The 22,747-nt window shown below is 37.1% G+C and overlaps 2 protein-coding genes across 6 annotated transcripts in view; one reads left to right on the top strand and one right to left on the bottom strand.

Moving 5' to 3' along the window:
• b3gnt9 (UDP-GlcNAc:betaGal beta-1,3-N-acetylglucosaminyltransferase 9) overlaps window positions 1-1,925 on the top strand; it is an 8,592-nt gene extending 6,667 nt beyond the window's left edge. For all 4 annotated transcript variants that reach the window (XM_015397376.1, XM_015397377.1, XM_015397378.1 and 1 more), the window contains one exon: window positions 692-1,925. In XM_015397376.1, the coding sequence (XP_015252862.1) occupies window positions 692-1,036 (345 nt within the window). In that variant the 3' untranslated portion in view covers window positions 1,037-1,925. The remainder of the gene's footprint in view (window positions 1-691) is intronic.
• Window positions 1,926-2,604: 679 nt separating this feature from the next.
• Window positions 2,605-19,281, bottom strand: LOC107099319 (chromosome unknown open reading frame, human C16orf70). Of its 2 annotated transcripts, none has more exons than XM_015397379.1 (16): window positions 18,236-19,281; window positions 17,267-17,349; window positions 15,497-15,580; window positions 15,367-15,410; window positions 14,987-15,066; window positions 14,813-14,907; window positions 13,124-13,188; window positions 12,849-12,961; window positions 12,114-12,247; window positions 11,876-11,959; window positions 11,221-11,303; window positions 11,090-11,133; window positions 10,954-11,003; window positions 9,139-9,197; window positions 8,886-8,958; window positions 2,605-7,921 (listed from the first exon to the last, which is right to left on the bottom strand). In XM_015397379.1, the coding sequence occupies exons 1-16, from the start codon at window positions 18,297-18,299 to the stop codon at window positions 7,826-7,828; spliced, it is 1,251 nt and encodes a 416-aa protein (XP_015252865.1). In that variant the 5' UTR covers window positions 18,300-19,281; the 3' UTR covers window positions 2,605-7,825. The 2 variants fall into 2 exon arrangements, with proteins under 2 accessions (XP_015252865.1, XP_015252866.1); XM_015397380.1 differs by having other exon boundaries at window positions 10,954-11,000.
• Between the last annotated feature and the right edge of the window lie 3,466 nt (window positions 19,282-22,747).

Genomic DNA, 22,747 nt, shown 5'->3' with positions numbered 1-22,747 from the left:
ATTAGAGTTACTCAGTCCTGTATAAACTCTGGTTCATTTTTGATGCAAACCACTATTTGCAACAATTGCATTTTGCAAAGTAGCTCAACTCTGAATCAAAAGCTACAGATTTTGTGTTAAATGTACATGTAGACCTCGAGCAGATCATTTTTATACTTTATTCGATCTAAACCATTCCATTTCATGTTAAGGTCTTTGTCCTGCTGGAAGGTGGACCTCTGTCCCCAGTCTTACTAGTTCTTCTGCAGCTTTAGACAGATTCTCCTTCCTGAATTAGCTTCATTCCCAATCAGATTTCCATTTGTTGTTAGGTCTGCAGTTGGTCTATTTTCTCACACTGCTCTGTGAGATGCTCAAAGTGGGCTGGTGATATTGTTTTAGCAGCTAATGCTGCTTTAAACCTCCACAAGTTTCCCACTGACATCTCTGCTGGGTTGCAAGGTCTTCATAATCTAAAGGAAAAAACAGAAAAACATGAAAATAGGTGTTTTTAGACTACTAAAAAGGATGCATGAGAAAACTATTGTTAATGAGTGTGGTGGTTGTGTCAATACCTTGAAAACTGTATGGGACTTAAAAGCTTTGTCATACTGTGAGATTGAATTTCCCCCCATATGTTTTGATAAAGTAAGTTTCCTACTCTTCAATAATCTGTTTAAGAATTTAAGTTTTTATATAAAACTTCTCTTAGGTGGAACTTTTCCCAATCGATGACGTCTTCCTGGGAATGTGCCTCCAGCTGATTGGCATCAGCCCTCTTCGTCATCAGGGATTTCGCACCTTTGGGATTCCCCGGCCGTCTGCGGCGCCCCACCTTCAAACGTTCGACCCCTGTTTTTACAGAGAGCTCATGGTCGTTCACAGCCTCAGTGTCCCACAGATCTGGCTGATGTGGAACCTCCTGCACGACCCCGACCTGAGCTGCCACAACAGAACTGGACTGACATCTGGACCCTTTAAATGGAGAGGGAGAATCAGAGAGATGACAGGAGATGAGGCGGATTACGGTGAGAAGCCGGAGTTTATCACGCACTAGAGCCTGTCAGGAAGCAGAGGTGGAGCCGCAGGTATCACGCAGCATTTGAGGACTGAATAACAATCCTGTGAGAATTTTTTCAGCCAAGATGATACATCATCCGGCAGGAAATTAAATGGACTGGGGGAATTTTTCCCAGCTGACTTTATACAGAAACTGAAGGCATTCGGACAATAACCTTGCGGACCAAATATTTTGCACTACATTTATCTACGAAGAAATAGAAGGAGTTTATTTTGCATATAAGTTTACAAAATCCTTTTTTTTGCATTAAATTTGTAAAGCTGCTGTCACATCTATTTTTCTAGGTATGGGGGTGTAATCTAAAAATGCATTATGCAATTGATGGACATTTGATAATGCATTGCATCCTCTGATGCATGTGAACAAGTGTTTTGCTCATGATTTACAGGCTGCATTTAATTTTTTTCTGCATCATCATTGCCATTTTTCCTTATGCATGAACTAAGGCCTTCAATGTCCACAGTGGGTCAAGTTAAAGATCACCAAGGACAGCAAAAAAACAAGCTACTGCTCTTAAATCCATATCTCAAGCTGGACTAAAAACTGCAACTATCCACATGCAAAAAACAAATACTCAATTTGAAATGGTCGAGCAACACTACATTAGCAGCATCAGAATGCAGATCGGAGTAGGAAGAATAAAAATGGGTGACCGCCACTAAATCTGACACAATTGGAATAACTAATAAAATCCAAACTGATTGTTGAATGGAGAAAACACATCAACATTAAACTGCTGGAATATTCATCTGTAAAAATAATAAAGTTTTATCGGTGCAACAACTAGAGATTCAATGCAGTCTTAAAAAACACAAACTGATTCACAGTCAAACCATTTCACAGTCACATTTTATTTTTCTGTTTTCATATTCTTGTACAACACAGAAAATAAACTCTGTTGTCAGCAAATATTGAGCATCTGATTTCATAAAGGTCCATTATCTTTGTTGAAAATTCAACAACTACCAATGGAGTTCTGCTGCAGCGAAGCTTCAGTCTCATGCATCTCTTTGCACTACATGTTTTTTATTGCCATCTCAGTCATGGGACATGCTGGATGAATCTGCTTGTTATTTCATTCACAAAGTTATTCAAAATATGCATATCAAACAAGCTACATTCCTAAGAATTTCGCATCAGCCGTAATTACCCGCTCTGCTTCCAGAAAATTAAAATATAAAAGGATAACAATTATCAATGGGGTAGGGACATTGGAGTAGAAACAACAAATATGTTAATACAAACTAAGGGAGAACACAATCCAAGCAGGTTTGGGGGAGATTAACCATTTAATCTCAATATCCTCTGTGTCTCAGATTCCATGCTGTAGAAAGCAGCCTCATTTTTTTTTTTTTTTTTTGAAGCCTCAAGGTGTCATAATTTGTGTTGGGATTTTTTATGTTTATACAAGGTAGGAAAGTTTGAGGTTACAGGTAAGAGTGTTCAAAAGGATTCATGAGGTGTTGACCAGAAAAGGAGCAGGGCTGATTTCCCATTGGGAATATACCAAATTAATCAGTAGCTGTGATGAACACTCTTACCATTTCCAAAGATAAGCAGGTAACATTTGTGGGGAAAAAATTAGGGAAGATGAAGGAAGATTTCCCCCAAAAGTAGCTTCTTCCTGAAGAAAACATAGTTTATGAAACTTAATTTTAGTTTAAAGAGAAGGAAAACCCCAAGGCTGAGGAACAAGCAGGGAAAATTATGGTGGTATGATGAGAGATTACTGCTGCAAACCTTGGAGATAGCTTTCCAAGCCCACTGTGAAAGTTGTTCTAATGAATGTCCTCTCGTGGCAACTTAGTTTTGACCCTGTTGGTGAAATAACCTGCTGATAATTGGACTAATATGTCTGAGCAAAATGAATGACAGAGTGCATAACAGTATTTTTTAACTTTGTTCATTTTAGCATATTAGTACTGGCTAAATGTGACCCTTTCAAGGGGAAACATCAACATTGCTCTCACATGTTAAATACAGATTTTTTTTCATTGTGACTATTCTGTTCTATACAGCAACTGCTGTTTGTATGATGGTGCAGCTGCTTGGAGAAATACGACTTCTGGTTGCATTTAAACAGTAATGCTAATTAGAAATGAGTTAGAAAATGTGTCCATCTAAATACCTCAAGATTATTTTTTATTCCAGGGGCCGTTGTTTTACGCACTGATGCCCAAGTCATTATCTAACTGCTACACAGTAAATCTCACTGATTCAGCATGAAGATTTTAAAGCGTTGACTCAGTCTTTTCCATTTCAGTTAAAAGCTGTTTGTTTCTACAGACCATTAACATCTGCTGCCTGAACAACAACAACAAAAAAATCCCCAACACAAATAGCGAACCTAGTGGCTAAAGTAGGGTATTACATAAATTGTCTCCTACAAAAGCTTCCCCAAAGAAACGAACACCTGAAGCGGTGGACTCCTACATCTATCTTTTTTTAATCTGTTTTACACTTTCTTTATGCCGCCAAACTGTAATGAATAAATAACCATAAAACACTGAAGTCAATGAAAGTCTTGATTATGAATTTACGGAAAAAAAAAACTTTAGAAATTAAGTTTAATGTAATAAAACATTAAACTTAATGTTTTGCCTTCTTCCTTTGCTTTATAAAAGGAAGAAAGCAAAACAGCCTAATTTTAATCCTTCTTAAAAAGATCTTGCACAGGTATATTACATCAGGTGCATGACTAGAATATGACCCAGCATTTTTTAAAGGTGGTTTATACTGTTTTAACATGAGATATTTCGATAAATGCACTAGGAAGGAAAGAACTTGGTAGGATTTGGCCACAGAACCACCAGAAATTCTACCGGATAACAGGGAGTGTTTGAGAACAATGGGAGAGCATTTAAGCTAAAGCAGAACTCAACCATGCAACCCTAATGGTCCAAACCAAAGGTCCTCAACCCTGATTCAATCATTCCTTTAAATATGTCAGGTGTTTGGCAGCAAGGAGATGCATAAACCACACAGCGCAGTGGTACTTCAGAACCAAACAATGCGAGTAAAACTACCAGTGTCCAACTGAGAGTGAAAGTGCAGATTTCGTTGAGAGAAGAAGGTTCCTCAGACAGCTGAGATGGTAGACAGATACACGAAGTACTGAACTACAATTTAATCTAAATGGGAAAACACAAGATATTAGTGGGTGGGGTGTTTTTCCTCAGCTAGAAAAGGTGTTTTAATAAATAAAACAAGGTTATATTTTGGTGGTTTTGCAATTAAAATGAATCATGAATGTTAATTAATTAATAACCAAATATTTGGTTCTTCTAAATATTTGATTTTTGCTGCAAATTCTCTAGGAATAAAATAAAAAAGAACAGAACCTGAAATTATGACATGGAGGCTGCCTTCCTGTCCGTTTTAGAATCTGTATTTTTTTCTTTTATTATTGTTTTTTTTTAATCAAACTAAAATTTACCCCTAGGTTTCAACAAACGATTATAAATGCATATGCTAAATAAAAACAAAGAAAATAAACCCATTAAAAAAAGATCAACAAGCTAGGACTATTTGCAGATAGGAGAAAACCAACAAAACAAAACAGACATCAGGTGCTGCAGCAGGTTGGTAATGCTCAATAAAAAGACACACAAAACAATGCAATTAAAAAGCATTCCCCCACTGTATGTACCACAGATAACTATTTTACAGAGGCAAAAAGTCACCCAAGTCAAAGACGGGCTCAGTGGGAGGTGAGGCACAATGTTTGTTTTTTTTTTCTTTGACTTAAAATACATTTTCTTCCACTGAAGCAAGTAGTGGGAACAATAAGCAGAACATTGTTGACAGCTTCGAACAGTATGCGAAAAATCAGAGCAACCTTAAATTCTGGGAAGCTTAGGAACCCCAGGAGATATGTTAGAAACATTTAGCTTTTCAGAACAAAAAGAGTTTATCAAGGCTGACGAAAACAGAGAACCTGAACTTCCGAGCTCATCCCTTCATCCAGATGAAGGCTGAGCCACAGGGGGAAAGAATCTAACTGTCCAGCAGAGCATTGAAGTGTAAATTAAGAGTTTATGTGCTTCTTAAAAACATCCCTCTATTGTCCACAAAGATCAATGCTGACTGGTTTGGATTTTCTGAAATCACCCCGGAATAATTACAGAATCAACATAAACTCTGTTTTTGAACTTTCTTCACAATATAGAGGCAAAGAATCCAAGCCATAATAAAGAGGATACCATGAAGAGCTATTTACAGCATTTATACATCAGTATCAGCTTCCCCTGGAAAAAACAAAAAAAAAAATCAACAAAATGACTAAACCTGATGTTCTCTGTACTTAAAACACTTTCCTGCTACTTGAAACAAAACCTATCGGTTCATTCAGTGCTGATGAGAAGCATGCATCCCTTAGAGGTCTTAGATCATAGAAGTATTGAATGGAAAACAAAAAACATTTAATTAGTTTGTTCAGTGTCATTTTAAAAACACCTTCAGACCACTTGATCTTTTTTTCCTAATGTTGTCACAGTAAAACCACAACATTCTAGCATTTTAGACTGGATTTGACGGGAGAAAAACGTAAGGATAACGGAAAAGTGGAAAACGGAAGGGGAATTTTTAAAAGTTAATTTTCAATAAAAAACAAAAACAAATTTGCATTCAGCCCCATCAAAAAAAGCCCAGAGTAATCAAAAATACATTTCGAAGGTTACAAAATGAACAAGTAACATCTTCTAACAAGAAACCAGGTAGAGACAAAAAAAAGACATGGAGATATTACTCTGGGGGAGCTGCAGAGAGCTACAGCTCAGGTAGACGAATCTGCACTGGAAATATCTGCTAACCGTGGAAGAGTTAAAAGCTCGTTGAAGAAATTAAGTCTGTAAGAATGTGCTACCTGCAAAAAGAAAATGTAGAAGTACGTGTAGAAGAATGTTAGGTCTACAGTTGTAACAAAATGTAAAAAGTCTAAGGGGTTGTGGATTCTTTAAAGGCAGTTTTGACCCAAACATTTAGCAAAACTGCAAAAACAAAAACTTTTGTTATCAAGAACAATGACAGAGTTTGTCTATTAAAATAAATGCAGTTTATTAGTTGGTTTGTAATTAAAAACAATGTAAATGTACACGATGGGGAGGGAGTTGACAAAGATATGACTGATGCTTTCCTACCTTCCCAAGAAAAAAACAAAGCGGGGTGTACGACCACAGACAGAACAGCTGCTCACTAAGTCACAGTTCACTGAGGACGTTCACCACAGTATGAGCTGACATTAAATATGATGTGTCTCATCAGAAACAGATTAGCAGAACGGCGGCTGCTCGTGTTCAACAATCACTGTCAGCACCGACAGGGACGTGAACCTAAAAGCTATACCACAACATCTTCAAAAAGGATGGAATTAGTCATATTTGAGACTGCAGGCAATCTTAAACGAGAAAATATACAGAGCAAATGAAAACATCCTAAAAGGTCTTTGGCTTTAGCATTTGGCAACTAACAAAAGAGATAAATGCAGAGAGAACAGATGGATAAAATGAAACTCAATAAGATGCGAGAAAGAGGAAAGAAAGCACTGAAGAAAACGTAACAAACCATGACTCCTCTGCTGCAGAGCATGGAGGTAACACACAGTCATCCACTCACTCAACATCATCCCTCTCTTCAATACATATCCATCTCAAAGGATGGGGCACGATCAAGTAAAAACCTGTGTATTAGTGCAAAATGTTTAAAAAAAAAAGAATCACAATAAATTATTACACAATGAAAACGGTTTTCATGGTGATGAAAAATCGGACTATTTCGCCCAGAGAGAACATGCAGGTAGATTTTTTTGAAATCGCCCAAACAAAGCAAGAGCACTTCTTGTTGTGCTTTTTGTAGGTTGCTTCTCGGTAAGTCAAGCAGGTCCTGGGGCATCGTGTTTAAAATACTAGACCAGCCGTTGTTTTATCAGAGACATCAGCGTAATGGATGAAATGATGTGAATTCTGGAATGAAAGTCTGTTGAAATATAAAAAAACGACCTTGCGGAGACACATATTTGGAGACGAATTGTTGTGATTGACAATGGGGAAATCTCCAAAGGGCTGAAGGACGTGTTTTGTGAGCATTTCTGGTCACAACAGAGAAGTGAAGGTGGACAAAAATGGAAATGATAATTGGTGTTTGGATGGTTCTGCTTGAAGAAGAGACTTTCTCAGGCTTGGCTGGGTGTGTTCGAACCTCCTCAATAATGACAGAAAGGGATGCTTAGCTTAAAGTGTGTTTGGGCTCACGGTGCAGGATTGGACGGGTTAGGCTGGGCCCAGTTTGAAGCAGTCTTGAAGTAGGAAGACGAGCAGGACCGACCAGGATGGCAGTGTGGTTGGCTGACGTAGTTCTGTTGGTTGTATTATGTTTGCTTGCAGCAGATTTCGATGAATCACCTCACGATGGGATGACGTTCTTCATATCTTACAGCAGAGAAGTCTCTGTGGTTCTGGGCTCATGGGATGAGTGAGAATTAACTGAGCTTAATTAGGGTAAAGATTTTACAGTTTTCTTTTCAAAGATTGCTAGAAGGTCCAACAGCAGGACCATAGCTCAGCCGGGCCATAAGGAAGGAATCCTGGTACCAAACAGGAGGCAGCAGGTCTGGTTCCCCTGTTTATCCATCCACTTTGAAGCACCTGAGCTCGGTTATAGTGATTCTGTCAGACCTGCTCAGGTAGAAATCTGGTTTTGGTTCCGATTCCTTCAGCAAAAGAATTCAGTTTGGGTCGGCCAAAATGAGATGTGGTTCTGGTTACTTGTTCAATGGGAACTAGCACTGGACTCGGGTCGGGCTTGACTGGTGGTCCGTGGAGCTCCATAGAGGGTCACTGATGCTATGTGGTTATTCTGCATCACCTGCAGAGGAAAACAAGACAACATTAGAGAGACTTTATGTTGGTTCAGAACTAGAAGCTTTATTTTAGTTGTTGATGTTTTAAATAGAATCAGTTTCTCATGAGAAAACTTTTAACTATTAACATAACATGTGAATATTCTAGTTTTTGTAGAACTTATTTTTACAGGTTAGGTAATAATGTTTTTCCTTAGGCCATTACTGAAGTTACAATATAAATTTCTATGTCAGTATTTGAAACTTTTCCAGAATCAAATCGACTAAATTCTTGATCCACTTGAATATGAAAACATCCAAAAAAGGACAGAGAGAAACAAATAAATGGCCAGAGACACATGGGTAGAGAGACTGGACAAAAAAATAGACACATGGGGCGACAGTGGCGTCCGTTGCAGCAATTTGCCCTGGTTCCCGGGTTTTAAATGTTGTTGTGTCCTTGGGCAAGACACTTTACCTGCATTGGCTACTACTGGTGGTCGGAGGGCCCGGTGACGCCAGTGTACCGCAGCCTCACTTCTGTCAGTGAGCCCCAGGGCAGCTGTGGCTACAGTGTAGTCTACCATCATCAGTGTGTGAGTGTGTGCGTGAATGACTGATTATAGTGTAAAGTGCTTTGGTAAAGTCTCCCTTCTTGAAAAAGTGCTATATACAGGCCATTTACACACCTGGTTGAAATAACTAAACCACTTTTAGCAATATTTAATCAATAATTTAAACTATAATTTTACTTGCATTGCTGCTCATGTCCCCTACATTCTTTTTCGGTTTTGACCATTCAGTAAAGGGTGTGCAGTGCCACCTGCTGACAGCACAGCCTAGTTAATGCACAGTCTATGGAATGCAAGATAGTTTGGTGTTCCAACAATGATCGATCATATTAGACAGACGGGTCACTGGATCCTAGTTTGGTTTTAAAAACTCGCAAACACTTATCTCTGCTGTGACAGACAATGAGAAAGTTCTTACCTCAAAAATCATCCTCTGCAGTCCAAAGCAGAAAGTCGAACCAAACGGGTTTGTGTTGTTGGCTGATGAAGACCTGTTAAAAAAAACAAGCAAAAACAATTAACTGATGGAAAATATTATAGATCTGTAATTGATGAAATTTTAACGTCAACACAGTAGCAAAAAAGCATCATCACTTGACCTTTTACCCATTAAAAATATTCATCTGCACCGTACTCACTACGTACTGAAATCACAGATTCAAGTTGTTTACCTGTGAAGGACGACTGGTTTTTCCATCGGATGACCCAGCAGTTCCTGAATCTGATCCCACTGCCAGAGAAACGAAAGCAGAGAGCTCATTGGAACTCATCTTTAGAAGCTTATACCAGCGCTTGGAAACTAAAATTTTCTATCCCACTATTATGCATGTAATTCAATAATTGATCTAGATGTGTAGATAACATTTTTTATACATTAAAAGTCCTATAAGATCTTAAAATACTTTCAAATTTAAACTTAAAACACTATTGATAAGGCAACTTAGCATTGTAACGCCAACATTGTTTTCATCTGGCCAGGCGTCACAGAGTTTTCAAATCTACATGTTCATGAAATCTTGTCTTAAAGCCATCTCTGCAGGAGGCCAGTGTCATGAGGCACTGGTGTTAAAATACACATGTTATGTGTTGGTATGTGATTTTATGGTGCCAAACCTTTGCAAATGACAATTCACCCTTGGCTAAGGCCCGCCCCCCATGGTTACTGTTGCTATGCCTGGCAAGCTTTGATTGCCACTTTATATTTTCTTGGATTTCACCGTGATTTCAGTGAAAGACATTTCGAAGGAAATCGTTTCAAATTTTTGGAGTAATGTCTTGGAAATATCGGAGAGGAACAGTCAGAAAGAACTGCAAAATGCATGTGAAAAATATATTCAAAACATCATTTGCCCACAGAGTAATGTTGAGGAAGACAACATAAAAATCAAACCAATGGCTCACTGTTCATACTGCAAAACTCAGCAACCTCACATCTTGATAATTCAAGTACAGAAAAAATATATAAGGGAACAACAATATTGTTCCATTGCGGGGTAAGACACATGTTATTTTATTATAATCCAACTTTCTGGTTTAAGCCAGAAAGCATATATAAAGTTTTACTGGTTGTTATGCTAGACGGCTTCTTAGTGTTTTATTTTTGTTCGCACATTGTGGGTTTGTTCAATATGCTGGGTCTAATCAGAGAACAAGAAAGCCTAGTGAAAGTCTGTGCAAGTTTGCCACAACAGTGGCAAAAACAAAGAGAAGCCAAAATAAATGCGGGGCCAATATCAACGGTGTTTGTCGCAAAGGCAAAAAAAGACTGCAAATAGGGACCCGTTGACTGCCGCTATACAGGGAGCAGGTAAATGTAATATAGTGTACTTTTTCTAGATGTTAATTTGCATACTTGCTTTTAAATACCCACATTCTCAGAAAATAAATAGTTTTTATATATCATAAAAATATAAAGCTGACTAATAGCTTCTCCATTATTAAACTTGTACATTAATTTTTTAGGTTTGTGACACAATATTGGACCATGCAAAACACAAATTTATCTTCACAAAGCTTCAGAATGGCAAGATTTATGTACAAAAAGTAAACCAACAAATTAAATTTTTTGTTGTTGGCATTCATATAAATATGTTGGTGTGATAACTTAGAGTACATTTGAATTGTTTTTGGTAAACGTCCATTTTAAATGTATAGCCCCCCCTGGAGAAAACTCCACCACCCACCAATGATGTCAGTGCTTTGGAAATATTTACAAACCAATTAATTGGATTATAAATCAACCACATCCTGGACATAACAGGATTCTCAATCTACTTCAGATGCAACTAAAGGACTATAAAATGTCTGTTGCAGGTAAAATTATGTAAAAATCATTTGAGGTCTGCGGAAAGGAATTTCATTAAAAAATCCAACTAAAATTGCATTTCATTTTTTCGCCCCAGATTTACAGACATGTTTCGATGCAATCTATTAAATTGAGTCTTTATATTTCTGAGAAAGAGGGAACATCTAACATTTTGACTGACCTTACTGTAGGTTGTTAAGATGCATTCCTCTGTCTGAGAATCAGCTCCTTCTGAAGAATCAGAGAACAGTTCAAGGGAAGATCCCATCAAAGCACAAATGATGAGATTAGAACTAACCTGAAAAGTGACTGCTCACCTTTTTTAATGACGAGTGGGATCTTAAAGTCACATCGATGGTATCTGTGACAGAGATCAAATTAGGTTTGAAAACAGTGAAGAGACGTACCGGTAGATGTGAGGCAGGTCAGACAGCAGGAAAATATTTACATGTTAAAGTTGTAATGGCCAGGGTAGTTGGTATGAAGAACAAACTTCTTAACCAGGTGAGTCGTCGAGTCAAACAGGATGTCCTAGAAAATAACACACCCCATCCATTAGCTGTAGCACTGTTTACTGCTGAGTGCCCCCCCCCCCCCTTAGCTACCCTACGGGTAAATACAGGGAAATGCAGCCCTGCAGCCTCACACGGGACCTTGTTATGTTTCTTTTTTTAGCCCATCTCAACAGTTGCCCCAGATGAGTTCAGGTTGTTTGCTTTCCCAGAGCAGACAAACCAAACCGCTCCAGGGAATTCAGGCGCTGACCCCTGAAGATCACTGAATAAACATCTTTTTTTACAACAAAATAACAGAGGGGCTCACCACTAACTTCTGCTGGACACAGGCGGTCTAAAAAACACCAATTTGTGATATTTTATGAAAATACGTTGTTGATGACGTTTTGTGAAAATAATGTCTGGTGCTGATTAAACTTTATTTAAGCCAATTACTTGTCCCATATCAGAATTTAAAAAACTAAAGGGAAGGTTGGCCCACAAAGTTCTAACATTCAAAATACTAAAAGCGTGAAATGTTTGGAGGCACATTAGCAAAACCTTACAAGGTTATAAAGACACACAGAGGCCCAGGCCGAGCAGACGTACCACTCCCAGGGTGAAGTAGTTGAAGAAGTAGTCGTTACATTTAGAGGGAACCTGCTTGTGAGGGGATGGAGAATGAATCTTCATCTAAAAAACACACACGAAAAAGGTAAGATTTTTTCTGTTTTATGTTCTTTAATTAAAACAAAGAAAGTGTAACAGATTAAGACTTAAAAAGATGGACAGAGAATGGAAAAAACAACTGATTAGGACTAAACACCAAAGGAGAAACAGCTCTCACCTTGTCCTCAGATTTGTAGAAGATTTTATGTGGTGAGCCCAGAGCTCCGAGAACATCCTGACAGGAGTCTCCAAAGAATATGCTCCTCTCCAGATACCGGACTTTAGAATCAGCCATCACGCTGAGCCCAGAACCTGCAGCAACAACAGGACATAAGTTCACCCTCACACAAATAAGTAACCAGCAAGTTCTAATATTGGTTTGCTGAAGTTTTTATAGTTTTTTTTATCCAAGTTGTTGGAAACCCATGTTCAGTTTGACCCAGTGACTTTGTAGCTGTATTTCTAGAAACTGTAGTGGTGGTGTTTCATCTTTCTTCAGGTTTGTTACTAAGGGCTAAATCTTTGTTAAATGTTTAAATGTATAAACAGACTTAAATGAAACCACATATATAATCAGAGATGTACTGATCTTTTCTATACATTGCCAGGGGCTGACATGGGATTACATTGCTAGCTACGGTTATATATTAGAAAAATATGAAATAATAGCTAAATGATTTTAGCAGACATTGATGGGGCAAATAATTACTAATTTTATTGTACAGTTATAGGATTTTTAAACTGGGAGGCATTAAAGACAGCGTTATCTGAGACTTTACTATTTCCAACCAACAGTTAGCTAAAAACTGAAACACAGAGCAGCAGCCGTCTCCCGCAGGGCAACATTTAAAAAACTCCACCTTCAGTTTATTTTTTGGTCTCTTCTTGACAAACCAGACCAGAGATGGATTACCTGCTGTGAGAAGGCGGAGTTTGAGCCCCAGAGGACCCGCCCCATCTCTTAGGACGTCCACACACTCTGCAAAGATGTTGCCCATGAAACAAGCCAGTGGCATCGCAGGAGCTCTGAGGAAACACAGGAAACATTCCAGCTGGGGTGATTTATTCTACTGCTGGCTGTTTGCTCCTAATTTGATTTGAAAATCTATAAACACATTATTGTTTAGATTAACATCCTTCAACAGGAAGGACTCATTGGGAAACGTGGAAGAGTTGTGGTTTACATACTTTGTTTCTTGCAGGTTGTTGCCGGTGTAGATGTGCATCCTTTTGACCATGGCTCCATGTGGAATCTGCAGGGAATGATGAAACCACAACAAAGTTAATGAGGACAAAACAGCAAGGGGCGAATTACATGATCTGAAAGAATAATTCAAAGCGACTTAACAAAACACTGCCTTCACATATTTGTGCAGAACACCATTTTATAAGTTATTGTGATATTACATCATTCATACAAAAAAAATGAGGTGACATGAACTGGCAGCAACACCTTATATGTGGGACTTTACCAAATGAAATGACGACAAATTTCTTTTTAAACCCTGGTTAGCTCCCATATTTGAACAATTGCTAATTTACATAAGGAATCCTGACCTTTAAAATCAATTTTGCAATTTAACAAGCTTCATATCCTAATAATGTGACACCAGTCACTAATATGTCTTTAGCAGATTATTAGCAAAATGCTTAAAAAACAAACAAAAAAAAAAATCTAAAATAAAAAAAAAGGCATTTTGAATGTTCTCTCCTTTATTTTATTACTACCCTACAAGCCTTTTTTCACATGACAATTTAAATGTCATGATGAAATCTCCTGTAAAGAAGTCAGTAAACCCGAAACATTAAACTAACATGTCCACATAGCTTCAGCCTTAAAGGTATAGTGGAGGATGTTCCTTCATAGGGTGGATCAACAAAATAAGTGGTCCTCCTAATTGTCAGTCATTGCTATGACATTTACCTAATGACGTAATTACGTAATGACTGGTTATGTTTACATAAGTTCGTCCTACTTGCTCATCCCCATTTTGAATTACCCGTGTTGTGCCAAGAAATACCTGCCTGTGAGAATTACCTCCCCTCTCGCACACTGATCAGAAAACGGACGTTTTCGTAATTCTTATGCAAGGGATGCCCTAAAATTTCGAGTTTTGGTAGACAAATAAATTAGAATGAATCCGATTTTTATTTCGCTTTTGCTATCAAAATCATTCCATATCATTTCTGACAAAACATTAAGAATATGTTTAAAAGTTCCCTTTTCGTTCATATTTCAATCCGTTTTAGGGCGATGCACGCTCACCTGAAATTCTCGGCAGGCAGGTATTCCTTGGCATTTATCCATCTACCAAAACATAATTATTTTTTGAAGTGGAGAAGGCAGATCCTCCACTATACCTTTAAGATGCATATATTATCCCCGCAGCATAAGCGCAAAGATAAAAAAAGAGAAAATTCTAACCTTTAAGCACATTTATCCAGTGGAGTTACAACATAAAAACAAAATCTCCAATTATTGATAGTTTAACAGAGAAACTCCAGAGGACAGAGCAAAACATTAGGGTGGTGGCAGAGAGGGCTTCCAGCCTAAGACTTAAAGAGCTCATTGCTGATCATTAATAATAAGAAATCCCAGCTGTAACATCTGTTATTAATATAAGACCAGCTTGATGGCTATGTTGCCAATACATCATTTCAAAGGGTATAAATCAGATTAAATAACTTTTTTTTATAAATGGTGATTCTTTTCATTAACAGCAATTATCTTCAACAGTTGGGATGAACCTAACACATGACCTGCTCTCTGGCTTTATGCCATTAGATTAGCAGTTTTCTCCCTCTTCCTGGGATAGGTGGAAGGAATTCCCGAACTCATGAACAGGCTGGGAAGGGAGCAGGTCCAGCTATACATACCTCATATTTTGGAGCTTCATTCCACGAGTCCAGTTGAAAGGAGAAGGAAAGTCCTCGAAAGTTGAGATGGAACAACTGCTCTGCAGGATTATAAACTGCACAGGGATAACGCAACGTAAATTAAACTAATCTAAATTGTGTCCATTTGTACATAAAAAGTTTGTTAAGAAGTACCTCCAGGGTGTGTAGCCCCAAAAGACTGGTCTATTTGCTCTATTGTGGGGGCGATTGCCTGAGAGTTGAAGTGGACTCCACTAAAAGGCAACACATGTCAGGTCAGTCAACATTCGTATAGCTTCATTAGAAAAACAACTACTGAGAGCAGCTGGAAATGGTTCTAAAGAAAGACAGACAATAATAAAAAGCTCATCTAAGAGACCCATTAAGCACAGCAGATTCAATTACTATGATATAACCAAGCAGCTGTGGCTCTCAGTGATGAGCTGCGACATAGAGATGAAACTTATCTTTTGGTTTTATAGATAAGACCTATAACAAAGCAATGAGAACTACATGGATATAGATCTAAGATCCTATAAAAATCTTCTACTCACCAGTACTTCAATTTGACTTTGCTCAGGTCGTACACTTCAATCACCTAACAGATAAAAGCATGAATAAAGATGTTGGACATGATAAGGTTCAATGCCACAATGGAAGTTAGATAATTTTAGCCATTCTCACCTTGAGTCTCTGATTGGTGGCATCAAACAGCAGTTTAATCCCATCCTGAGTCAGGTTCAGTATGAGGTCATGGCTGAGTGGTGTCTGTGGAGAAATAAAGTCAAGAACTGGAGCTAAAACAGGGAATTTTGAAATTTAAGATAATAAGTTTGTTTAAAAAAAAAGTAAGAACAACTTCAAATATTTTTAAAATTTCGATTGCTTTCTTAAACCCAAGGACAGACAGTCCTACACTACTAACCTACATTTGCATTAATTGGATTCACAATATTATAATCTCCTTAATATCTGGCCTTTATTCTCCTTTTGTTGTCATTGCTTCTATCCAATTGATCTTAAAGTATGAGATACTCCTTTTTGAATCTCTTTTCATCAAACATCACCCCAAAAACATAAAAACTACCTAAGTAAAAATAATGCAAATCCACACACAGTTAATGATTTTTTTTTAACTGTTTGGAGTAGATGTGATAGCCTGAAGTTTTAGTTATGGTAAGACTTTTCTTTTCAACAACACAGCCTAATTTTGTGTTGTACTTGAGTGTTTAGTTATTAAATGTTGAGTACAACAATTAGAAGTTAGAAAAACATTCCATAAGGGCATCATTGTCTTCATGATAGATAAGGGGTTATAAAAAAATATTTTCTTACATAGACTTAAGACTTTCTGTGCTACTAAACCAGAAATAAACCTAATGCCAACTGCCAACTGTGGTTTAATGAGCAATGAATTCCAACCAGCGGGCGTTAGAGAAAGAAGTACCAATGTTATGAGAGTCATTTCCTTTGGAGACTAAAGGTGATGCATATGAGTTGCTGGCCAAACTAGAGCTGCAATATCATTGTACGTCATAAGCAGAGCACCAAGAATTACTCTGGATTGGTTAATTATTCAATTACCATCAATTCTTCCTCTCTCCCTAAAAAAAATATATATATAGAAGCTTAAGAAGTCATGATCAACAAAATTCACACCTACATATTTTTCTAATACATCCCTAGAGCTATAAAATACAATAAATCACACTCAATGTGATACTAATACTAAAATACTAATATTGGAATTCACTGAAATTTTCAAAAGCAAAATCAAATAAAATGTGAGATCCTACTATTTTATAAATATTGATCTTAATATTTTAATACTTCAAGCTTCTGTTTGCAACCAGATCACCTAGAATCACAGACTCAGATCTCATCATCAGACTCGTCTAATGTCAAAGTAATTTAGAAATTTAAATCTTTCTGTAATTGTGGTGATCCATGCATAGATGATAATCTATTTCCTCCAAAGATGACCGTCAACACACCTATTTGTGTGTGAATTAACTAGTTAGAGTTGTATCATCGTGAAACATCATCAGTCAGTAAGACAGAGAGCTACTTTCACCAATTTCTCTGTTGTGAAAGTAGACTGCCTCTCACTGAGCTAAAGTTGCTAAACAAAAAGAAGTGAAACAGGCATTAAATGATCATCCAAATATCCTCGATGGATGCCTGCCACCACAGTAAATAACTGCACTACGACTTTCTATAACAACAATGTGCCATGTACCCTTCTTCATCAATATAAAGAAAGGGAACAGTTTGTTCAAATTGTGGACCATCTGTTTTCTTAATAAAATCTGACTAAAATAAATCTTACAAAACTTCAGAAACTCTACAAAACTTGTAGTGCTGCCAAAACAAGGATTCTTGTGCAAGCTGATTAACATTTTTCGAATTGCATAATCAGTAGAGGCCACAGGAACAGATATGCAAACATTTTACCTGTTCGCTGTATAGCACCTGGACATTTTTGATTATACGGCAGTGTTTCTGGAGGATAGAGATGGCCTGGGAAAATGGCATCCCTGGGAAAATAAAGAGATGCACACACACACTGTATGAAAGCATTATATAGGCTCATCATTACACAAACAATCATATACAGCAAGCTTTATTTCAGGTAACTTTGTTTATCACGGCTTAGAGATAATAAAAGCTTTGAATTCACTCTCAGTAATTTACAAAAACACCAGAAAAATTGGATATTTTATTCACGAAGGAGAAAAAAACAAAAAGTATGAAAAAATCAGGTATTTGATGGCAACTTTGAAGCAGCATTTAAGATTAACTTAAAAAGTAAAGAACAAAAAGAACTACTTCCCAATCCAGTCTTTATTTTTTCTTAAACCTCAAGAAGATGCTCCTGATAGTTCAGCAGTGACTTCACACAAGCAAGAAAACAGATGCAGTGTCCATATAGTGCCTCCAAAAGCATCAATTCTACTTGAAAACACCTTGTCAATCTCACTCAAAGTGTTTCACTCTGAAGGCTTCACTTATCACTGTTGTTTTAAACCACAGCTTTTCCTTCCAATCCATTTTTTTACTAATATTCTTGAACCAAGCATTTTCGAATAGGTCTTTTCATTGTTTTTTCATCGCTTTGTAGGAATATGATAGTCTGCCAGGTGGCACAAAGTCCAGAGTCTAACTCATTGTATACATTTTTGTTTTAAAATTTTTTTCTATTTCTCTTCAGGAACTGTTTAATTTTCAGAGAAACATGATTTATTGCTAACTGGAAACCATAATCATCTAGATGAACAGAAATACAATCCTCATCACTGGGTGCAAATTACGAAGTTCCACATTTGGTGTTAAAATTGTGAAATAATGACACTTCTAAATGTTATTCTGATTTCTTAAACATATTCTTGTGAACATTTTTAAAGAGCAGTGCTTGCTACTCACCTAAGGCGAATTCCCATTGTTCATTTCCTAGTGATCTCTCAGGCACCACCTCCAGATCCAGCATTGGCAAGTAGTGGGGGGCCGCTGACCTCACCTCAAGACACTGTGGGACCCTGCCTCTGTTTCTACTGGCTCTACCTAAATTACAATTTCAGCTTTTTTTGTTTGTTTTGTTTAAATCATAACGAGCAACTTCTCTCTTTTTTTTTAAGCTGCAAAAACCATGAGCATCAAAATAGGTATTTCCTTATCTCATTATATACGTCCTGGATCAGACAAAAAGAAGAGGTATAAAAAGTGTTTTGAAAACTTTGCTGTTTTTGTTTTGAATCTTCAAAACATCCAACACGAGCTGACAGCTTGCTGAAAACAAATGACGCAACCTGCCAGCAAACCTAAAACACACAATCAGTTAACCGACTTGTTTATGATCTCTAAAAATCAATAAAAACAACCTGACCTACGCTGCAAAACCGTGATAAGTTCAACTTGTTCAGGAACGATACACAACAATGTTTGCTGTTACAATTAACACATATGAATACTGATAATTATTCCCCTTACAAAGGTGCCGTTATGTTTCCTTTCTGTGAATGTCGGACAGTTACGAAAGAAACAAAAAAAACTAAAAATGTCTTAATCTGAGCAACAAGCTAAGGTTAGCCAACCAATTAGCTAACTCAACAGTGTGCTTGTTATCGTTTATAGCGTTAAATATAAATAACCTAAATATAGGAGAAAACACTTAAGTAACGCGATAGAAAGTTATTATTCTGCCTAGGACTGAAACAAAGAGACGCCGAAGGCTATCGCTGCTGTTTTTCTCTCTTCGACTCAGAAGCTAGCTCCGCTGCTGCCGCGCGCGTTCAGAAAGCCACCGATATAAAGCTTCCCTTTGCCCGGTAAAAACCCCGCTGCCGTATCTGTTTCTCGGTCCTCGTCCGTTAATGTCAAAAGGGACGAGAGACGCAGCGTCCGCACTAACAACAGCAACTTCAGACATCAACAACAGCCAGCGGGATCAGCTGATAGCTTAACTTCCTGGGAGAACGTGATGACGTCACGCGTACTTTTCTCGGCAGTGACCGGTCACTCAACGGTCCTGGTCACTGTGAACACGTAGTTTGATTGAACCATTAAACCATTCTATAATATATTATATAAATATTTAGTTATTAGCCTCTTTTTAAAATGACAGAATCCTGAGTTTTACTGATGGCAAAAAGTGAGAAAAAAAGTATTTATAGCGGAGGTCTTTAACAGGGGGTCCGCGACCCCTAGCGGGTCCACGGAGGTACTGCATGGGGGTCTCGAAAGATTTGGTTGACTAGACTTTTTCTTTATATTCCCCCCTGCAGTTTTTTTCCCATAATTGAAATGTCTTTAATTACACATTAACATGAATTCAGCACACTGTAGTGTGTTCAGTCATCAATGCACACGTTTGGTGACACACAGGAGCTCTTTCACAACACCTGTCCCATCAGCAAGGAATCAGAATCAGAAATACTTTAATAATCCCAGGTTGAAATTACCTTCGTTACATTACTCCATATGTAATAGAGTCACTATAGGACCAGTTTGATATCACAAAATTTCATACAATATATATAATTATGGGGTCCCCGCTCCATCTCACCATCAGTTTGGGAGTCCTTGGCCTGGAACATTGAAGACCCCTGATTTATAGGATAAATAGCTGGAAAACATTTGATGAAAAACTGTGAGAAAACAATTTGTTTATGCTTTTTTAAATGTGCCAGCCATTAATTAAATAAACATTCAAATAATTAAATTTGAAATAATTTACTAATTTGCATTCATATTGAAAATGTATACATGATTATTGCTGTGATTATTTAACTATTTTAGGGTTTATATCTGAGGGCTAAATATATTAAACAGATTAATAAATTTTTACATTCATTTTCTTGATTGAAATGTTCTCCTATGATTTGTTAATATAATAATCAAAAAGGAAGTCTAAACAAACAAACAAACAAACAAACAAACAAACATCTATAATTATTTGAAAGTTCTCCAAACTATGTTTTACTAGAATTAATGTATTTCATTTACAATTTAAAAAAATAAGAGTCATCACATGTAAAAATCAATATTTATCAATAATATTTATACAGTCTTTAATCCCAGGTAGATTCCTTTCTGCAGTTTGTCCATTAGCAGTAGGGGTGTCTCAATACAACTTTTAATTTCTGATATCATACTGATATTACAGCTTTAAGTATTGACAGATTCCGATATTGACCTGATACAATATCAGCATGAATCACATATACTTTTATTGCTCATTTTGTAGTGCAAAAGTTAGAAACGTTATTATGAAGTGATTTTACTCAAACAGAGAACAAAATGTCAACAACCATAGGTATGAGAGCCACTGACCAGTTTAATATTAACCAATCAGTGGCAGACACCTAAACATAAAAGCTTTCTACTATTAAAAGCAACCTCTTTTTCTGACTTTAACAGAAAGTACAGACACTGCCAGTATATATTACACCAGCATAGTGTTTGCTCTTATGTTAGCAAAGTGATTCTATAACAGCGCTTGAATTGGAGATTTCAGATGTAGATCCATATAATCTGTTACTAGTGTTTTGGCTGATATAGGACAGTTTTCTGATATCAATATCAGATCAGGACATCCCTATCAAGAGGCCATGCAAGGGTTCTCTCTGCTTACTCCATCTACTTCTACAGTGCAATAACAAGCATGTTAATTGGATAATCTAAATTGCTATTATTGGTTAAAGTGAGCATAACCGTTTGTTATTGCTGCCTAAAGTGCTATTGTACTGTCTAGCTGCACATATTAATGTAATGTAATGCATATATATATATATATAGCACCCTTTACAATTGGTAAGGATCATCTTTACCAGACCACATGAAAAAGCAATAACTCTTAGTAATTGTTTTCTGTTTGACTTATGATGCCTTCTATTTAGGCTCACATGGCTAATTTTGTTTCTGCATGGAAGTGCAATTAGAATACTTCTTACTGTCTTAATTTAGAAATCTGATATTGATTGCCCCCCTGGGCCTTGGGTTTTTGGGCCCACAAATGGATCTGACTTGGTGTTGCCTTCCCTGTGTCTAGGGCTCTGTTCTCCTCTGTGTCAGTCCTGGGCTCTATGGGGTGGGTCTGGGGCCCTTCAAACCTGCTATTGAGCATATATTTCTGCTGAAGGAGCCTTATAAACCTTATATACATACGCACACTTATGGGTATACACCTCAGGTGTTTGGATCTAGTTGTTCATGGATACAAATATCAAGAAATGGTGTTATACCTTCTATACTTTAATTTAGATAGCTCCTGTCCAAACTTTATTTATTAATTTTATAGTCAAATCCATCTGTATATATGCTATTGTACATAACTGTAAAAACCCTTTTTAATTAATATGCACCTGTATATTATATTCGGTATATATGCAACTGTAAATTTAGTTCATAACACTAGTTATCTATATATTATATTCATCTATTAGTAATATTCTGCTTATAATGGTATTCATCTCTATACTTATTCAGTAGAAGCCCATCTCCTGTATTTATAGAACCATTATTTATCCTGCACTTGCTGCTATTGCACTTCTGGTTAGACCTAAACTGCATTTCGTTCCCTTATACCTGTACCTGTGTAATGACAATAAAGTTAAATCTAATCTAATCTAATCTAATCTAATCTATAAATCTCCTGCAGTAATAGCGTGTTTTTGTTATGCTAACTCCCACCTGTACAGTTCAGAGCCAGAAAACCACCAAATACTCCTGAATTAGAAAGGTAACCACAGTTATAATAAGCATTTTATTTCGGTTTGCTCTGTTTTATCCAGGACAGGATCACACAGGCAGCAGTTTCAGGGGTGCCTCACAGACTTCCCTGTCCGTCGACACCTCCAGTTCTGCTGGGGGAAGCCCGAGGGGCTCCCAGGCCAGCTTAGAGATATAGTCCCCTCCATTGTGAACTGGGTTTCCCCCTGGGTATTTGTGATTAGTATTCACTTTTCGTTTCTTTATGGCTTTCCTTGGAGCAATAATCTAATACCACTATTATTCTGCAGAGGTTTAAAAGAAAACATAATAGGCAGATAGAGGAATTGATACATATTTATTGTGATAAACAATCAACAATTTGAAATGAATATCTCATATTATATGTTAAACTCCTCTGAGAGGACAAGTTCAACATTAAAGTAGATGGAAACACTGAGCACACAAACAGTAAGAGAAATGCAAGAACGTTTACACAAGCTACAAAAAATCAGTCTTTCTAAAATATAAATAAGTTAAAAAAGTAACAGGTAATGTAGAAAAGGAAAAAAAAACATGTTTTTTTAATGGTGTGACTTAATGCCTGCATTAAGGAAAGTAAAGGATGGATTTCATGCTTTATATGTATTTTGGTGCTTATATGTATTTCTATAGTTGTGTGGTGTAACAAAGATGTTTTTTTTGTTGTTTTCCCTAACGTTAAAACCA

Source organism: Cyprinodon variegatus, unplaced genomic scaffold (genome assembly GCF_000732505.1).
Source record: "Cyprinodon variegatus isolate N-32 unplaced genomic scaffold, C_variegatus-1.0 Scaffold859, whole genome shotgun sequence".
NCBI classification, from domain to species: Eukaryota; Metazoa; Chordata; class Actinopteri; order Cyprinodontiformes; family Cyprinodontidae; genus Cyprinodon; species Cyprinodon variegatus.
The sequence above is the reverse complement of the archived record's forward strand: the minus strand, read 5'-3'. Positions and strand labels throughout refer to the sequence as shown.